The 18,593-nt window shown below is 35.9% G+C and overlaps 1 protein-coding gene across 8 annotated transcripts in view; it reads right to left on the bottom strand.

Moving 5' to 3' along the window:
• cpne5a (copine Va) overlaps positions 1 to 18,593 on the bottom strand; it is a 198,250-nt gene that overhangs the window by 116,173 nt on the left and 63,484 nt on the right. For 6 of the 8 annotated variants that reach the window (XM_087263727.1, XM_087263724.1, XM_087263726.1 and 3 more), the window contains 2 exons: positions 9,327 to 9,430; positions 7,661 to 7,700 (listed from right to left, as the gene is read on the bottom strand). In XM_087263727.1, the coding sequence (XP_087119853.1) occupies positions 7,661 to 7,698 (38 nt within the window). In that variant the 5' untranslated portion in view covers positions 7,699 to 7,700; positions 9,327 to 9,430. Of the gene's footprint in view, positions 1 to 6,349; positions 6,427 to 6,576; positions 6,592 to 7,660; positions 7,701 to 9,326; positions 9,431 to 18,593 lie in introns of all 8 variants that reach the window. The other 2 variants (NM_001423518.1, NM_001123286.2) reach the window with 2 other exon arrangements.

Raw genomic sequence — 18,593 nt, 5'->3', positions numbered from 1 at the left:
CTCTAAAACAGGACTGACAAGCGTTCTCTGTGAATGTGAGTCTCTCTCTGTCTGTCTCCAACTAGTTTAACACATTCTGTGAAAAACAGTACAGAGATCAGGGCCTCAAATTCCCCCCTAAAGATCTTAAACTCCTACAGATTTTGAGCAGAACAGCTCATCATCACTGGGTGATCTGTTCTCCACATCCAAATATCTCCAATCACAGCCTCCTTTCTGCACAGATAATGCCAACAAATAAAAGCAATTTACAGGCATTGGTCTAGCATGAGATTGAGTGTTGGATTCAGGTTGATCAATAGGGTTTTCTCCACTCGCTTGTGTACTGTACATACAGGCTTACTAATCCCTGCGATCGTTACTTGTACCTCATAAACTTCAGATCTTTTGTATTCTCTTTGTGTATGAGCTGCCAGCAACAGCTCCAGCTTATAGAGGAGGGAAATGTGTGTCTTTATTGTAGACCAAAGTGTTTCTTCAACTATAAAGCACTTGTACTGTTTTTCCCTGGGGTGCATTTAAAACTCACACATTTCTTTTTTTGCTATTTTTGGTATGTGAAGGTTTTTCATGTATTAGATTTATATCATGTTACAAGATTGCATCGTTGACAGGAAAATAAACAAATAAGTTGAACTGATGTAAAGAGATCTCTTTACACATGGTATTAAAATCTGATCAAAAAGTAATGACACTAAATACAGGTGTAAACCGCCTCAGAAACACATCGGTTCAGATTTCAGGAGATACAGTAAATGTTATATTATTTAATGTCTTTTTATAAAGAAATCACAAAACATGACAATACATATATTTATATAATATAACTGCATTTATAATTAGTTCAATTTATAAGACAATTTACATGAGGCATCATTGTAGAAAACATTTTGCAAAATATAAAATACTTGCATAATATTTCTAAAAAAAAAACGTAAGTCACAATAATAAATAACCAAGGTAAGAATCTGTTATGAGCACCAGCAGTGTTGCTCTTGCAGACTGATGGAGAACACTCACATTCAACTGCACTACAAATCCCATCTTGCACTTCACTTACACACCTGGCCCAAATTTCGTCTTAATTGCAAACACACACAGCTGAATCTGTTCAGGACTAATTAGATAGACTATAAGCACATCACACACTTGAATCACTGCTAAGTCTTGGTTCTGTTATTGTAACACAATGAAGCCTTTTCTTGTCTTAATTTAGCCGTGTTTTGACCCTTTGCCTTGTTTTCATTGTTCCCGTTGACCTAACCATTCATCTGCTTTGCCGTAGTGATGGGCAAAGTGAGGCTTCATAAAACACTAAAACAGTCGAAGCAAATGTGTCGAAGCTTCAATTGCATTTCAAAACCCGTCTGTGACACCTAGTGGTAATTTCTCATGTATTGCTCTGGAACAGCCTAAAGTTACACGAATTGAGGTATTAAACCCCACATTGTAAAATTGAAGTTTCAAGTGATTTAGTAAAGCGATGAGAGTTCCTGACTAGCATGCCGAAATAATAGGTAGATAAATTATTAAAATTCGTGTCATTTGTAGCACAGTTACTCTGAGTACGCCACTAGCCTATGTGAGATAGTGTTTTATTTGACCGTCAAATAAACGCATATTCACCAGGTCTCGAAACGCTTCTGTAATGACCAATGCTTTGAATCGCTTTAGTAACATGACATGGTGTATCGAAACACATGAGTCCCGTAACCTGAGTGTTTCGAAACACTTGTGCTTTGGAATCTCGACACTGTGTCGAAACGTCAATTTCACATCAGCCATCTCCAGCTTGAAACACTGAAACAGTCCAAGCAAATGTGTCGCAGCTCCAAAACTTTTCAATACCCACCTCTACAGTGACACCAAGTGGTCATTTTTATGTATTGCTCTGGAACAGCTTCAGCAAAGAAACAGTTACACAAATTTAGATATTAAACCACACGTTGTAAAATTGAGGTTTCAAGTGATAAAGTGAAGCGTTGAAAGTTCCTGACTAGAATGCCAAAATAATGGGTTCGAATGCAGGGTGATGGAACTATAGATGTTTTTATGTTTTGTTTTAACATTGGCCTGACATCTATATGAACACTTTGTTCATACAAGACATGTGAATAAACATGTCTTGTTTTGGTCAAAAAAAAATGAACATTATTGAAATACATTAAGTCATAATTTCAGAGTATTTGTACAAATCTGGATTTGACCTTGGGTAGTTTGCAGCACAGTTACTCTGTACACACGAACGGTCCACTGGACTACATAAGTTTTTTTACCGACCCTGTCAGTCAAACGCAGATTTGCCAGGTATCGAAATTCTTTTGAAAGGACCAATGCTTTGAATTGCCTTAGTCATGTGACCTAGTATTTCGAAACACTTTGGTCACGTGACCTGGGTGTTTCAGATCATGATTTAGTGTTTCGAAACACTTGTGCTTCAGGAACCCAACACTGTGTCGAAATGTCAGTTTCACGTCAGCCATTCCTACTTTGCTGAGTACTTTACTATTTTCTGTTGAATAAACTGCGTGTAAATCCTCAACTCTGCTGTACTCCAACTCCATCTGTTACAGAATCACTTTTCAATCCATCTATGATTGTCTGTGATAGTATATTTCATAACACTGAATCAAAATTAAATGTACCATCATAAAATTACAGAATTCTCCTGTTGGGCAAGTGTTTGCCTTGGACAACACAGCTTCCACAATTTACAAGCAAAGAAGAGTCTAAAACACAAGCTACACTATAGGTGAAGAAACTGCCCTCGCCAGGGTTTTTAACAGTAAATGCAAAATTGAAGTCTCTGGTTGTGTTCCATTAGCTTTTGCAATCTGCTACACTGACATAAGACACAGATGGTGAGGAATAGATGGGAATATCCATCATCGTTCCACTGCTATAACGCTCTAAATGACACCAGAACACCAGGCTATGGCCCATTTCAGAGAGATCTGAACAGAAAACCGTGTTAAACTGGTCAAGTGGAGACATAAAAGCTGTTTAGTCAAGGTCAAATATAAGAGCGCTGTGTGTTTAACACTAATATAAAGTTAATTAAGAAGAAACGCACTTTGTTTATGCCTTAATTAGTGAAAGATGACTCATTAGCCAAACAAGCATTGACACTGGTTTAACATTTACCGCAGCTCAACAACAACAACAATCCACAAGAACTTAATTGCTACATGAAAAAAGGAGCAGATGCACCAAAGCTATTAACAAAATAATTCATAATATTGAAAATTTAGTCTAAATGTTTCAAATCTTTTCAAGGAACCATGTTACATTGAGATTTTTCTCCCAACATTATAAATGTTGCCAGTAAAAACTGTTTTGTCTGGACAGTTTAAATTTATGAATGCTTTTCTATTTATATAATCACACAAAATGTCTACCTTAAGATATTCCTGTCAAAGCATGATCTGGATTTGATTTTTTTTTTTTTTTTTTTTTAGATAAATTTTCATGGAAGACAATACTTTTTCATTGATTCAAAACAAAATGAAAAAATCTGTCATCCTTATTTACCCTTGTGTCCATCAAAACCCTTACGAATTTCATTTATTTTCAGCACATACTGTAAACAAAGATTTTTTATAACAAAATCTAATAGGTTCCTGAATGTCCACGGAAGGTTTTTTTTTATCAAAAAATCATAAATAAACTCATATATATTAAGTGGATGGATCCAATACAAATGTAAAAACAAATTGTAATTTAAATTTTTATTCCCAGAAAGTATAAACACTGATCATAAAACAATGTTTATAGCATTCAAATTAGTTTTATGAAAAAAGAAGCATCTCTTAAATAAGCATCAAATCTGTTGATCAAATAAAATGATTGTGTCTGTTCAGAAGACTGATGAATTCATTTGGGTTTTTAAAAATCTTTTTTAATGGACTTTAAAGAGAGGGGCGGTCATTTCTCCGACTCCATTAAAAATCTTCATTTGTATTCTGAAGACTAATGAACATCTTCTGGGTTTTAGAACCATATTAGAGTGAATACATGATGACAGTTTTCATTTTTAGGTGAAACCTAACCTTTGTTTCTGAAGACAACTGCTAAAAATTGTACACAGACCTCAGGAGTCAACAGATAAACCTAACCTACATCAACAGCTCCCACACAGTGAGAACCTGAAGTAAACAAGTCACAACAAACACGACATCAGCAGACAGCAAAACAATAATCCTATCACAGTAAACACATAATTTATTCATGCAATGGCTGTTGGAGGAATAACATTTGGTGTGATATCTATACTGCTGTTCAAATATACAGACACTTTTTTCAAGTCTATATACAGTTGAGGTCAGAATTTTTAGCCACCCTGAATTATTAGCCCCCCCTGTTTAATTTTTTCCCCAATTTCTGCTTAACAGAGAGAAGATTTTTTTCAACACATTTCTAAACATAATAGTTTTAATAACTCATTTCTAATAACTGATTTATTTTATCTTTGCCATGATGATGGTAAATAATATTTTCTAGAAAATTTTCAAGACACTTCTAAATAGCTTAAAGTGACATTTAAAGGCTAAACTAGGTTAATTAGGTTAACTGGGCAGGTTAGGGTAAATAGGCAAGTTAATGTATTATTATGGTTTGTTCTTTAGACAATCGGGGAAAAAAAGCTTAAAGGGGCTAATATTTTAGTCCTAAAATGTTTTTTAAAAAATTTTAAATTTGCTTTTATTCTAGCCGAAATAAAACAAATGATACTTTCTCTAGAAGAAAAAATATTATCATACATGCTGTGAAAATTTCCTTGCTCTGTTAAACATCATTTGGGAAATATTTAGAAGACAAAAATAAATTCAAAGGGGGACTAATAATTCTGACTTCAACTGATATTTATGTATTTATAATATTTATATATATAGATACATGTGTATATATATTATTTTGATAAAATATCTTTACTTTTGACTTTAGTCCTTAATGACCTTAATGATTTCACTTATAAAACATTTAAAAAACTTTACAGTGCCCCAAATTTTTAATGCTACGGTATAAATGTTTCTACTCAATCTAGTTAATTTCTAGTTTTTAAAATCCAAACACTAATTATCAGGGCTTGACATTAACTCCCACCAACCCACCAAATGCTGGTAGATTTTTATCTGTGGTAGGTTGAATATAAATTTTAGATTTATTTAATTTTTTCTTCTAAGTCACATGAAATAAAAAAAGAACTGCAATGGATCCACAACTGCCATGAGCAATCCCTGCAACCCAGTGTCTGCTCATGCGCACTATTGAGCAACATCATACACAACAAAAAAAAAAGGTAAATGAACCACCGATGTCTCATCTGCTGGGCAGAGTGGCCCTGTTTGCTCAAATATTTTATCCCATGACAATCTGGGCCAGTCAGATTCATAAAGGTATAATTTTCCACTGTGGTGCTAATAACAGAACTCTTTGGAATATGATACAAATGCGTCAGTTGTTGCTTTGGTAATGCAAGTGTAAATGTAAACAGTGATATGGAAGGTGATCTTATATATTTTTGTTTTTGGGACTTTTTCAGATATTTATTTGGTTACATATCAGCAAATTTTCCACCTGGACAGATATGGAAAATCTGCAGTAATGCAGGTGGTGGTAACATTGTATGTTCAATAAGTCGAGCACAATTATCTAAACAGTTGTCTAGCATGTCGATCAAACGGGTGAAGATGGCTTCACTAAAAGATAGTGTGGCAGTGAATTTAATTGGCCTCATGAAGTACGCTGAGCTCCAGTAGATGAATGTTGGAAAGACAGAAAAAAAAGGACTTAATCAAAGTAGTCCTATGAGAAAAGGTTTTAGGTCAACTTAAATAAAACCCTTGACGTTTTGATTCACTTCAAATGTTGACTACTTTAAACAAGATGGTGTACCAGCATGTATATCAATATTTGGGTTGAGGGATTTTTAATGGCATAAATCACGCAAAATTACTTTAAAGTAATTTTAGCATAGCAAACTTAAATTTAAGCACATAAAATATTTTTTTCCAACAGCAAAATTGTGAATATTGAAAACAAAGAGTGGCTAGTAACTTTGAATCATTACTTGCCACCATGGATGGTGAGCAAAAAAGTTAATGTCAAGCCTTGCCAAAAATCCACATAAAACATATTTTTTCTCTTTTTGCAATGTAGATACATAAACAGCCAACAGGAATGAAGGCGATTTCCTTAAAAACAGCTGAATGGGAAGTCATTTCTATGTTCCCTTTGGCCAGTAATCTGTCTGAAATGGCTTCAGGCACAAATGCTGAGCCCATACAAGCTTCTGAAACTATGAATACATCACAACGGTGGCTAATAGAACAGTGCATTAGCTTCTTACCCCAGAGGCTTTTCCAGACGACTGCCTGGTGAACCCACTATCTCACCCAGAGTGCAGAAGGTCTGACCCAAGAAGTCCTACAGAAGGACGGCCCAAACAAAAAGACGGCGAACAAAAGAAGGCAGAGAAAGTAAAGGAGAGATAGCAGAATGAGTCAGGGTGGAACTTGGTATAAATGAGTTGTACCGGTAAAGAGATAAGTCTAGGAGTGCAAGGCAGAGACGTACGTTGAAATCGGAGGGCTTCCAGGAGGGAGGTGAGGCCGCAAATTTAACAATAACAACAGAGCATATCATGTAACAGAAAAGACAAAAAAAAAAGAAATAAAAACGAATTGAAGAAGTCAGGCCGAAGAGGATAGGAGAGAAAAAACGAGAGTTAGAGAATAGTGAGAAAGGATTCTGGAGAAGAGAGAAAGGAAAAAAACACCCACGATGATCACAGATTACACACACAAAAAAATAAGATAATAGCACTGAAAACTGAAAATGATCACATTTACTTACACAACACATTCGGATGGTTCTATACAAAATCAGAATTTCATAAACTGCACCCATTGAGGGTTGTTTATTTTCACTCTGCAAATGTTTTGGAACTGGTTTTATTAAATGCAATTATCCAAATATAATATAAATACAAAAACTGATGAAAAAAACAAAACCTATTATTTTCAATTTCTCTAAAACGTGTGTAACAAAGTAATATTAATAATAATAATAATAATAATAATAATAATAATAATAATAATAATAATAGTTATTATTATTATTATTATTATTATAGTTGTATTATAATAATAATTATTATTATTAATAATAATAACAACATTATTATCAATAAAACAAAAAACATAACTTGCCACACATTTTAAAAGTCTATTTAACAAATAAAACAGGTTTTTATCAAAAAATAATGAAAACTGAAAAAACTGCCAGCCCAGAAGTGTTAAGTAAATTCATCCTTCAGTTTCTTGTCAAGATATATAATTAACAAGTTTTTTGTCATAATAATAGGGAACAAACTGTCTTAACCCAAGCAACACAGGCACACTGCAGAGAACATTCAGAACCTGTGTAATGGTGCTAATTTTATTCGTCAAAGAGGGAAACTACACCCCTTTTGATCATAACATAAATGATGACATGATTTGCAATCATTTTTCGATTGCATAAAACCAACCGAAAAATCAACAACTACGCATGCCAAATATGAGAGCAACTGGCAATGAAAACAACAAACGTGCATGTACACACAAGCAAACATGCATGCATTCACAGTATACACACACATACAAAGTGCTACACTTACGTGTTTGGCCAAATCCGGACTTTTGGAGTCAATGTCATATCTGAAATCCAAGAGAACAGCCTCAGTTTTCTGTTGGATAATGGCGTGTCCTATATTTTAAATGACAGCCCCGTTATGTGTTATGGAGAGGAATGCTCTACAATCCTCACATTAATTGATCTGAGATTCTTGAAGATCGGAATATTTTGCTCTCTTGAAAGAAAACTCAACTGGCAATAAAAATGAATGTTCGTCCTATTTTTTAAATTATTGTTACAAATGGGGTCCCCTAATTTCCAATGCATAAAGTGCGAAATCACCGAATTCAGTCATTTATTAGCTGTATAACATGGAAAACTAGGTCTAGTACAAAGAAAGGAAGGCAAAGGAAAGGAAAGGGTAAAATGAAGGGAAAGGAAAGAAATAAAAGGAAAGGAAGGGACAGGAAAGTCATGCGTTTTCGCTGTGCCGCTCTAAGGTGTTTACACTCTATGGTTCATAATAGTTGTGTGGGACTGTGGGGGAGATTTGATTTGCGTTCTTTAAACTAAATTCTCTTTTTTCCTCGCTTTTCTGTATTTGTTGTGATTTGTACATTTGTTTGTCATATGTTAGATTAGTCAATAAATCCCGCTATAACCACGCTTCTATTGTCTTCGTTTTGCCTCACAGAAAAGGTCACTTTCAAAGTAAAAGATTGCTACAGCTTCAAAATGATTCATCTACTTCACAAGAAGCAGTTATAATTTTCTTTCTAAATAAATAAATAATTACAGTCCGCTTACACAACCGGGTGAAGTCAATGTTATATTTATTTTGTTAATTTAACTATAAGTTAATTCTGAATATTCATAATAAATAATAACCTGTTGGTGATATTACTGATATTATTAATTTCGCTACAAAGGAAAGGAAATATAGAAAAGTACTGAGGAATTACATTTCATCTTAAATAAGTACTGTAAGTAAATAATAAGACAGACAGAAAGTAAATTGAAAAATACAGAAGGAATTAGTAAATTAACATTAAAAGGAAAGGGTAAAAGATAGGGAAAGGAATGTAAAGAAATGGAGAGGAAAGGAAAGAGTAAAGGGAAAGGAATGGAAAGGAAGCAATGCAGCAGAGTACTGAGAAAATACATGTAATCTTAAGACCACCCTTAGTCCACATTTAAATTCTTGCGGCTGTGAAATGAGAGTGGAAGTGAAGTTCTGAGGCGCAGCTGGTTGTCTGTGAATATTTGCAATGGCATAATCGGGAATTGGCATAAACGTGGAAGGTTTCTTGGTGAACCCTTCAATTAAGTCCAGGGTTGCACCGCAGAAGCCCTTTTTCAACTCAGCAGAGCCCATTTAAGAAGGTGAATGAGAGCAAGACGGACAGTCTGCCACAGGGATTGGAAGAACACGCTGTAAATCATCCGGGGATCCTGCGTCACGCATTGGCTTTTGAGCGGCTGCGTGAAGATTGAGGATAAAACTCATCTGAAATATTTATCACCCTTTCACTGATCCAGCCCCTTACACATGACTGTCAAGAGAGAGAGATGCTGCATCAATAATTACCAAAGAGGAGGTGCTGGGAGAGATAGAGAAAGAGACAAACAGAAAGAGCGGAGTGGGACAGCTCATCGAGAGAGAGAGAGAAGCAGATTCCTGTGTGTCAGCATCAAAGGGAATAACTCACATGTCAAAGCGCAGATTCTGCTTCTCCTCAAAGAAATAGTCCAAGATGTACTTTCTCACAAAGTCTGGGTTCAGGGTGTTGTCGATGACTTCAGTTCTCCCAAACTACACAAAAAAAGAGAGAGAAACAGCTATATTAAGATTAAAATATCTATATTATGGCTACAGACAAGTCTACATTACTGTTCAGTTCGTTAACTGCTGGTTTCTGTGAGTCCATAGCCTTAAGAAAAACTGGGACAGGAAGCGATGATATTTTGAGAGGTGAAGTGTTTCTGCAACTAATGAACAACAGCAACCCCTGCTCGCTGTGTGTGTGTGCGCGTGTGTACATGTTTGCATGCAAATGAAGAGTACACAAGTAATAAATATTCAAGAATATTCATGAGTTCAGGGCTCCGAGAACACATGCTTGGGATGTCACTTTAATGACAATCTATTCATCCACCTTCAGTACTGTAAACAACTGTGATTTTTATGCTAATGTAAAAATAACAGTTGGGCACCAGTTTTCTGTCTAATACAGGAATGCAGCCATAATCAACCCTCTTCAATACATTCCTAGAGTAACATCCAAGGTTATTATAGTTAACAAAAACGAACATCATTCATTCATTCATTAATCTGGGGTCACCAAAGCAGAAAGAACCGCCAAATTCTCCAGCATGTGTTTTACACAGACAATTTTAGCTTACCCAATTCACCTACGTATATCACGTCTTTATACTGTGGGGGAAACCGAAACACCAAAAAGAAACCCACGCAATCACGGGGAGAACGTGCAAACTCCACACAGAAATGACAATTGACCCAGCCTAGGCTCGAACCAGCAACCTTCTTGCTGTGAAGTGATCTTGCTACCCACTGCGCCACAGTAATGCCAACAAAACTGAACAAAAAATTTAAACTAGAAAAACATTTTCTTTAACTGAAACAAAAATAAAAACGTTTTTTTTAAAGAACTAACTGAAACTGTTTTGTGTACTCACAAAACAAACTGAAACTAACTGAAATTATAGCAAAAACATCCTTCGATTTCGTCTTTGTAAATGTATTTAATACAGACTGTTACCCTTTTAGAATCTACAGAATTTACTTGGCGCTGCCAGGTGTTTGACCCTTATGTTTGGCATCTCAGAGTCAGTAATCCTAAAGCCATTGGCCATACCAAGCCGGTTCCCCTCCAGTCATCCTCACTGTTGCTCCCATGACAAAAACAACAGCTGGACATAAGAGCAGCACGGTAACAGCATTAAATATGGCCCGAGGAGAAACTTATAAGTATCAATTTAACACCTTTGTGCCCGATAATGGGTTTTACTTCTGTATTAGTGGTTGCGATTGTGAACAAATCTGAATCTTCTACAATAAGTGTTCTGGTTGAACTAATTCATCAATTGAATCATTTGAATTTATTCACGTCTTAAATAACATTAAGCACTTATCCACGTACAACTTACTTTACCTCTGACTCGAAATAAACCAATATATATTGAGTTATTCAGTTATTAAAACAGTACACAGCGCATGCATGAATCAGTGAACCGAACCGAACACAAACAGTACTTGACAGCTTAATGTGACTGAACTAAACTTAAACAACTGCAGTATGGGTAAACTAAGGGCTAACATGAGAGGATCTGGCAAAACATAAGTTTATTTCATAACAGTAAAATGTAATGCAATTAAAATAAGTGAATCATGCTACAGATTTGTTGCAAAACGTAATTGTAAAAAAACTTTTCAGATCATGGTGATGTTCTAACTGACTGAAATTATGATTGCTGACTACATATTCTTGATATGTTGAGTCCAAACTATGGAAGATTGTCACAAAACAAATATAGCTTATCTTTAGTTGAGTTTTTTTTATACAATACTCTGATGTTTTTGAATCTTGCATGTAACAAACATCCTAAATTACAAACAAAAAACTAAAACTAACACTGAAACTAATAAAAACTAAAATAAAACTAAGCAAATTCAAAACATAGAAACTAATAAAAACTAGTGAATCTAACTCTAATACTAAATAAAACTAAATTAATTTGAAAACAAAAAGTCAAAACGAAATAAAAACTAAAACTAATGAAAAATCCAAAGCTATAATAACATTGGTAATATCATCTAAAAAAAAGTCTTCAATTAACTGTTGACAAAAGCTTTTCTTTATAAACAGCATATGTATAAATGTTTTGAGTATAAGGGAAGAAGGAAAAGAAAGAGGAAGGGTAAAGGTAAACGGTAAAGTGAAGAATGAAGGGGGAAGGGAAATAGGAAATAGAAAAGGTGAAGAGGAAGGGTAAAGAAAAGGGAGAAAGGGAAAATAATAGGAAAGAGTGACAGGGAAAGGGGTAAGGGGGAGCGGAACGGGAAGGAGAAAATGTAAAGGAAGGAGTGAAGAGAAGAGAAGAGAAGAGAAGAGAAGAGAAGAGAAGAGAAGAGAAGAGAAGAGAAGAGAAGAGAAGAGAAGAGAAGAGAAGAGAAGAGAAGAGAAAAGAAGCCTGTTGTTTCAGCACTGTATTCTTGAAAGATGCTCTGCAGTCGCTTCCCTCAGCTAATTGTGTTTCCCATGAATAATTAAACAAGATGAGGCAGATGAGAAATGCATAAATAAATGAATCACCAGAAGGGTGTTACAACATCCCAGCCGTGCAGAAATGAAGGAGACAGCTTATGAGGGAGAAGGGAATGATAAGGTGCTTTAAACATACTGTAAAGACCATCCCACAGCGCTCCGGTTTCATAATAGTCGATTATCTTAAAAACATCCAGTGTAATATATTGCTAATGTTTGAAACATATCTGTCTGATATCCTCTGCCGTAGTTTAGAGATGCATAAAATCATTAAGAGGCCATTTCTAAATGACCAGAGCCACAATCATCACAACTTAATAGAAGTAAAATTTGACTGACTTTAAATGTTAATGCTTAACAGGAGTGACTAACATTCTCAAGAAAAGCTCTGTGATAGCAGAGCTCAGTCATTAGCATTCAAAACATAATGCTTTATGTACTGCTAATACGACCTCACAGTCTGACTTCTCATCATTTCAGCAGCTGCTATAAATCATTTTGTTGGCCTGCTGCAGTTTATAAAGCCATAAAGCCTTTTTACTGTTTGTCATATGGTGCATTATTCTGCAAGAATCTCACTGGTTTCTAGCAACCTTTTTTTTGTCAAAATTCCTTTTCGAGCAAAAATCCCATTGGTGAGAGCAGAGATGCAAAGAAATGCTTTTAAGTTAAATCGCCAAACTGCTTCTAAAAGAGCTTTACCTCCTGTTGAGTGTTAAAGCGGCAACCAAAGCACAGCGAAAAACAGGGTGAAACATTTTGTCCAGACTGTTACTGTGCAAAACAAAAAGACAGAACCCACCAGGAGCATTAGCACAAGGTCAAATTCTGAAATTAAGTTACAAATGAAATACAACATTGTCTTATTTTGGTTCGAGACAAGAGACTGGAAAAAAATGATGTGCAAGAGCAGATAAATCACCTTATCCAAAACATAATAAGCCTACAACCATAGGTGAGTATAATTATCATGTGTTCTAAGTGCTGCACTCAATAATAGGGAAGCATCTACCCTCACTTTCTCATTACAGATAAAAATCTGGTCTTTTTTATGAACAGCTTTGGATATTACCGCTCTTAACGGCAGTCCACACCAAAAACAACTTCTACTATATGATTATTGTGACAAAGACTTACATTTTTGGAATTATTTTCACTATTTCTTACACCTGATGGACGATAAAAACTGAAAGCCTATGAAACCCAATAAGCATGAAACCAAAGGTAATGGGGAAAAAGAAGGGGGAAAAAATAGAAAAGAACATTAAAGCTTTAAGGGTCATGAAACCCTTGAAAAAAAAATTTTCAACAGATTTATGCCTGTTGAACATTAGAATCTGTAGCTGTTATTGTTCAGAACAACTGGTTAATTTTAAAACTTGCTCCACATATTTGGTTTAAAGGGGACCTATTTTACTGTACCCCTTTACTCCTAAAGATCTTTATCCCAAGATTTAAGATGAGTCTTTTGTGTCTTCAGAATGTGTTTGTAAAGTTTCAGCTCAAAACACCCATCAGATTTATTATACCTTTCATAATATTGGAATTTTCTGCTTTAAACACAATATAGCTGTTTTTGTTGCTTGTGCATTTAATGCTGGTTCTCCCTGCCCACCGTTCCCACGTGCCTGTCAGAGTGTGCCTCAATCTCTGCCTCGACTGCGTCAGATAAACAGCACAGTGACAGACATGAAGGAAACAAATTTTATGTAACGTTTGTGAGAAATACTTCAATAAGATCTTTCCCAATGATTATTTGATGGATTTGTTGTGGAGTTGCAACGATGAGTCTTACACAATGTCATTATAAAGTTCATGCGCACACACACACACACACACACACACACACAGACAACGAACACACACATAACACATTAAACACACACATGTTTAACTTTGCACTGTTTTAGCACGCCAAATGTGACAGGATACACATTAATATCCACTGCTATATGGAAATCCGTAATGGTAGTGTACAAAATAAACCTGATTTATTGTCCACAAACCTGGATTAAAGCGTCTTCTTTAATAATTGTACTGACATGCAGCTGTGGTGATAAAGGCAGTGAAATCGCTGTAATTCATGACAAACATGCACTGTTTAAAAAAAAATCTATAAAATCTTTTAAATTTATAACACCCATTCTTGATCACATTTAATGATGATTGTTGATCACAGCAAACTCAACAAATCTTTTATTCAAAGTTGCTTTGAGCACATCCTGTCTTGTGGATATGATTACACATGTTACTACAGACACATGTTAATCAATTCGGTGGGTGTGGAAATCGTTTTTTTTTCTCAGGATTTTTTAAAAAAGTGACTTATTGTCTTTATATCACCCCAAAATGACTGTGGACACACTACACCTGCACACAGTTCTGTCTAAGCAGCTTCCAAAAGATGATTTTCATCATAGGTGGCCTTTAAACGCAATATCAAGATGTCGTCACTGGTGGTGACATAGCATTGTTAGTACTTCAATGACGTGTCAGTGTCTAATTATTATGGGACTGAGCTTTATTATCCTATTAAATAACACTGTGAATTATTTTGTCAAGTTGTGAGACTAGGCATTATTTAGGTATTCATGATGGGTCACTGTGATAGCAGTGCTGTCAGATGTATAAACTTCTATAAGTATGTACTGAAATATAAAAAATGTGAAAGTAGCAGCATTTCCTATTTACATTTTGAGCACTGCTAACTCTATCAGCTGATCTATCTGCAGATTGACATGACTTTTAAATGAGTTGTTGGAATCAGTTTCAGACTGTTTTCTTGCAGCTGATGATTAGTAACGTTTAATTTAAAAAATATATATTTTGGCCTTAAACTTAATCTGGCTCTAAAATCGGCATGAATATGTAAAATTCATGATTATAGGGCATTTTGTTCATTGAGAACTGATTGGATTATTGATGGCTGCAATCTCATGAGAGTTACAGACCCATATATACTGCATATATATCATGCTATTTATATTTTTAAGTGCCCCTCCAATGTAAGTGCAATAGCAGGAGTGCTTTCAACTTGCTGAAGGGAACCATTTTCGCTGCTGCCCCTGCTGTGGAAGTCTGTGCTAACCACTGGCTTTTAGTGTGAACGGGCATATGATACTTAATTTCTGAATGAAATCTTATAGGTGTTGTATGTCATTTTCTACTGCAATAGCATTCAGAAAATATCCATTTTAGTTGGATTTTTTTTCAGTCAAGCAAAAGAAACTGATGTGGTTTCTGTCTGTCTATTATTCAATGCAATCATAAGCAGCTCATGCATAGGAAGCAGGAAACTGAGGGTATGGTGGCTGAAGCAGATCACTTATGTTTAACATAATACTCGGCTACATCATCGGTTGTCAGAAAGTTTGTGATATGAGAATAGGCTTTTAACAAAGAGGGGGTGTGTCTAATTAAGAAGCTGCGGAAAGACATCACCTTTGCCTCGTGGCAACTGTAAACAAGGCATTTAAAGCATAGGTCTCGAAATTGATTCCCGGAGGATTGCAGCTCTGCACAGTTTTGCTCTAACCCTAATCAAACACAGCTGATCCAACTAATCAAGGTGTTCAAGAGCTTAACCTTGCAGAGCTGTGGCCCTCCAGGAATTGAGTTTGAGACCTATGATTTAAAGCAGGGGTGTCCAAACTCAGTCCTGGAGGGCCGGTGTCCTGGGGAGTTTAGCTCCAACCCTAATCAAACACACCGGAACCAGCTAATCAAGCTCTTACTAGATATACTAGAAACATCCTGGATGGTGTGTTGAAGCAAGTTGGAGCTAAACTCAGCAGGACACCGGCCCTCCAGGTCCGAGCTTGGACACCCCTGATTAAAAGGCACATTTAAACCAAAAATTATAACTTAGGTTAGCCTCATGCTGTTTCAAACCTGTATGACTGTTTCTTTATTTTAACACACAGCAAACATTTTGAAATATAGTAACAAGTTTGATTCCAATTAACCAATTTGGAACAAAGGTAAGTGATGTAAATGATCAGAACTGAACTGTATCTTTTAATAACTACACCTTAGTTGTTTTGGATTCACTTGGTAGTACTAGCAAAGACTAAGCAATACACAAGATATGTCATCCGCACAGTTTTGAATGGGGTAAACGGAATGGTCAACATGGTCACTCTAGGGAAGAAAGCCCCACCTTCTAGTAAAGGAGGCAATAATCAATGGCTATAGACTGACGAGGGGCTCGTTCCAGCCGTTTGTTCTTTACAGAAGCCTTTGAAGCTTAATTGTTATGAACCCTCTGGGGTCCTCAAACATGCTGGAATCTCAACAAGTACTTTCCTAACAGACAATAGAAATGCATCTGCATAAAGCTTGAAAGCTCTACTTTTAAATGAACCAACTACACTTGAAAATAAAAGGTTCTGTAGTTCTGTAATCTGTCTAAAACAAACACAAGTCTTCTCGTCTGACCTCTTAATTTTAAATGAATTCCAACCTTCGGCATTCAAATGTAAATTACACAATGTCAACCACTTGAACGCCCACAAATATGTAAACAAAGATGTTGTGATTTTGGGAGACTATCTGCAGTCAGAAATAATCTAGAAATTACCTCAAAAGAGCAGTGCAATCAGACATGACTTTATTCAGAGGATGACATTGTGTAACACGCAAGTTACTGATTTTAATTACACAGTTTGACTGACAGGATATCTAATCGAAACCTACAGAAACAACTATAAAAGAGTTTATTTATTTGGATGCACATCTAAATTAGCTTGTGCTAACTCAAAAAGTATATGTTTTCTGTTATGATATTGAAAGTTTAAAGTCAAGATTTAAAATTCAGTTTTTGTTACATTCTGTAACGAACATAGCAGACACTCATTTATTCCACCACCAGAGGGATATTAACCCCGGAATATTCCCACCCCAAAATATTAACTGTGTGTTTCCTTTGTGGTAGTTCCGGTTACCACCGCTTATCAATTCCCTGTGTAGACATTCTTGTTGCGAAGTATAGACTTTTTCCACATTTCTGGGTTTCTCAGTAGCAAAAGCCGTCATAGTTGGAAAAACTTAGAGCGCAGTGAATGGGAGAATACAACAAATATTTTTTTTACAATTTTATTTGCTCAAAAAATAAACATTTATAGATTTAAAAATATATACATATTAAAAACTTTTAAGGATTTAAGATGCTTTAAGGCCATTAAACGCATCTTAAAAGGCTTATGAAAAGGGTTCATTGCCAGTTTACATCCTTACTGAGCATTTCTTTTTTTATTGTGTTTGCCTCATTGTTAAGATCTATTGCCTGCCTGTTAACCTGGTTCTTTAGATTTTGGAATCAGTTTGTTTCATTGTGTTGGACTGCCTTAACATTTGTATTAACCTTGCCCTTTTCAGACTGAGCCTCTGCCTGTACTTTGTATAGTTGTTTGCTCATTAAAACCTCCAGCATATGGATTTACATCATATTAATGTCTTTGCCGATGGCTCCCTTACACATCTCATTGGTAATTCCAAATACGAAATTTAATTGTGAGTTTGGCAAACAGTTTTGGAGAATTTTATGTTTTCCGATTCAATAGGATGGAAAATTGTATTTGCATGTCTGAGAAGTATTTCAAAGATGTCCGCCGAATGAAATGACTTGCCTTAAATGAACTTTGGTACTATTAAAATTATGAACACTGGTGTACTTAGATTCAACAAATAAGCTTCTCTAGTCGTGTTACACTAATATTCAAGCCATCGTGTTAAACAAATACACCAATTTTTACAAAATTCAATGGATTTTTTTTTAGACAGAGAATATTCTATACAACCCATTTAAGTGCATACCATTGGATGGCTTATCACATATTAATGTATAAAGAATTAAACACAGTAAACATTTTAGCAAAAAAAGCTAACAGAACATGGTATTCAGTAGCCGAAAATTTGGACACAATCATCCGGTCAATGCCAGGCAGCTTACGCCGTGTTAGCAACAAAGAGAGAGACACACATACTCGCAAATCTCCTGCTGAGACAGAGCAACGCAAAAAGAAAACTCCATCCTTATCAATCCCTTACAGCTTGACTGCCTCTTTTCCACTGCGGTTGGTATTATACCCAAACAAGAGGAATCTTACACGGGCCAGATGCAAGGAGAAAAAGTCTACACAGCTAATCGGAGTAAGCAACCTGCTCAAGTGTTACGTAAGCCGTCGTCTTTCATCGCAGGTGAAAGGTGTTCCATCAAACCTGGCTGCGAACACCACGGGATGCTTTTATTTTGGGTCAAAAGTTGTCACGGCTCTTTATGCGCCCCACCTGACATTTGCAACTGCCCCGCAAACACCTGCTCCAACAACTGCCACCTGCTAATAGGGGATTCAATTAAAAACGAACACAAACCGAGCCCTGAAAAAGAGTGCCGCAGTGCAATTTTGTCATATTTTTATAGCATGCACGGTGATGGATATGGTAGCCTGAGGACGGCCGATTTCTAACTGATTGCAATGACCTGCCAAAATCTGGGAGTCGGGACGCTTTTTAAGTGTGAAAAATCACTTTGGGTGAGCCTGGACGCATTACACATGCACTGGTCTATAACTTTCAGGCTGATCGACTTTAATGCTAATCGCTGACGGAAAGTGTACAATCATCTTAACAGCCAATCAGTCAGGGCCATGGGGACAGAGTGATGAATATTCATGAGGAGAATCAATGGGC

Source organism: Danio rerio, chromosome 8 (genome assembly GCF_052040795.2).
Source record: "Danio rerio strain M-AB ecotype USA chromosome 8, GRCz13ab, whole genome shotgun sequence".
Classification (NCBI taxonomy): domain Eukaryota; kingdom Metazoa; phylum Chordata; class Actinopteri; order Cypriniformes; family Danionidae; genus Danio; species Danio rerio.
The sequence above is the reverse complement of the archived record's forward strand: the minus strand, read 5'-3'. Positions and strand labels throughout refer to the sequence as shown.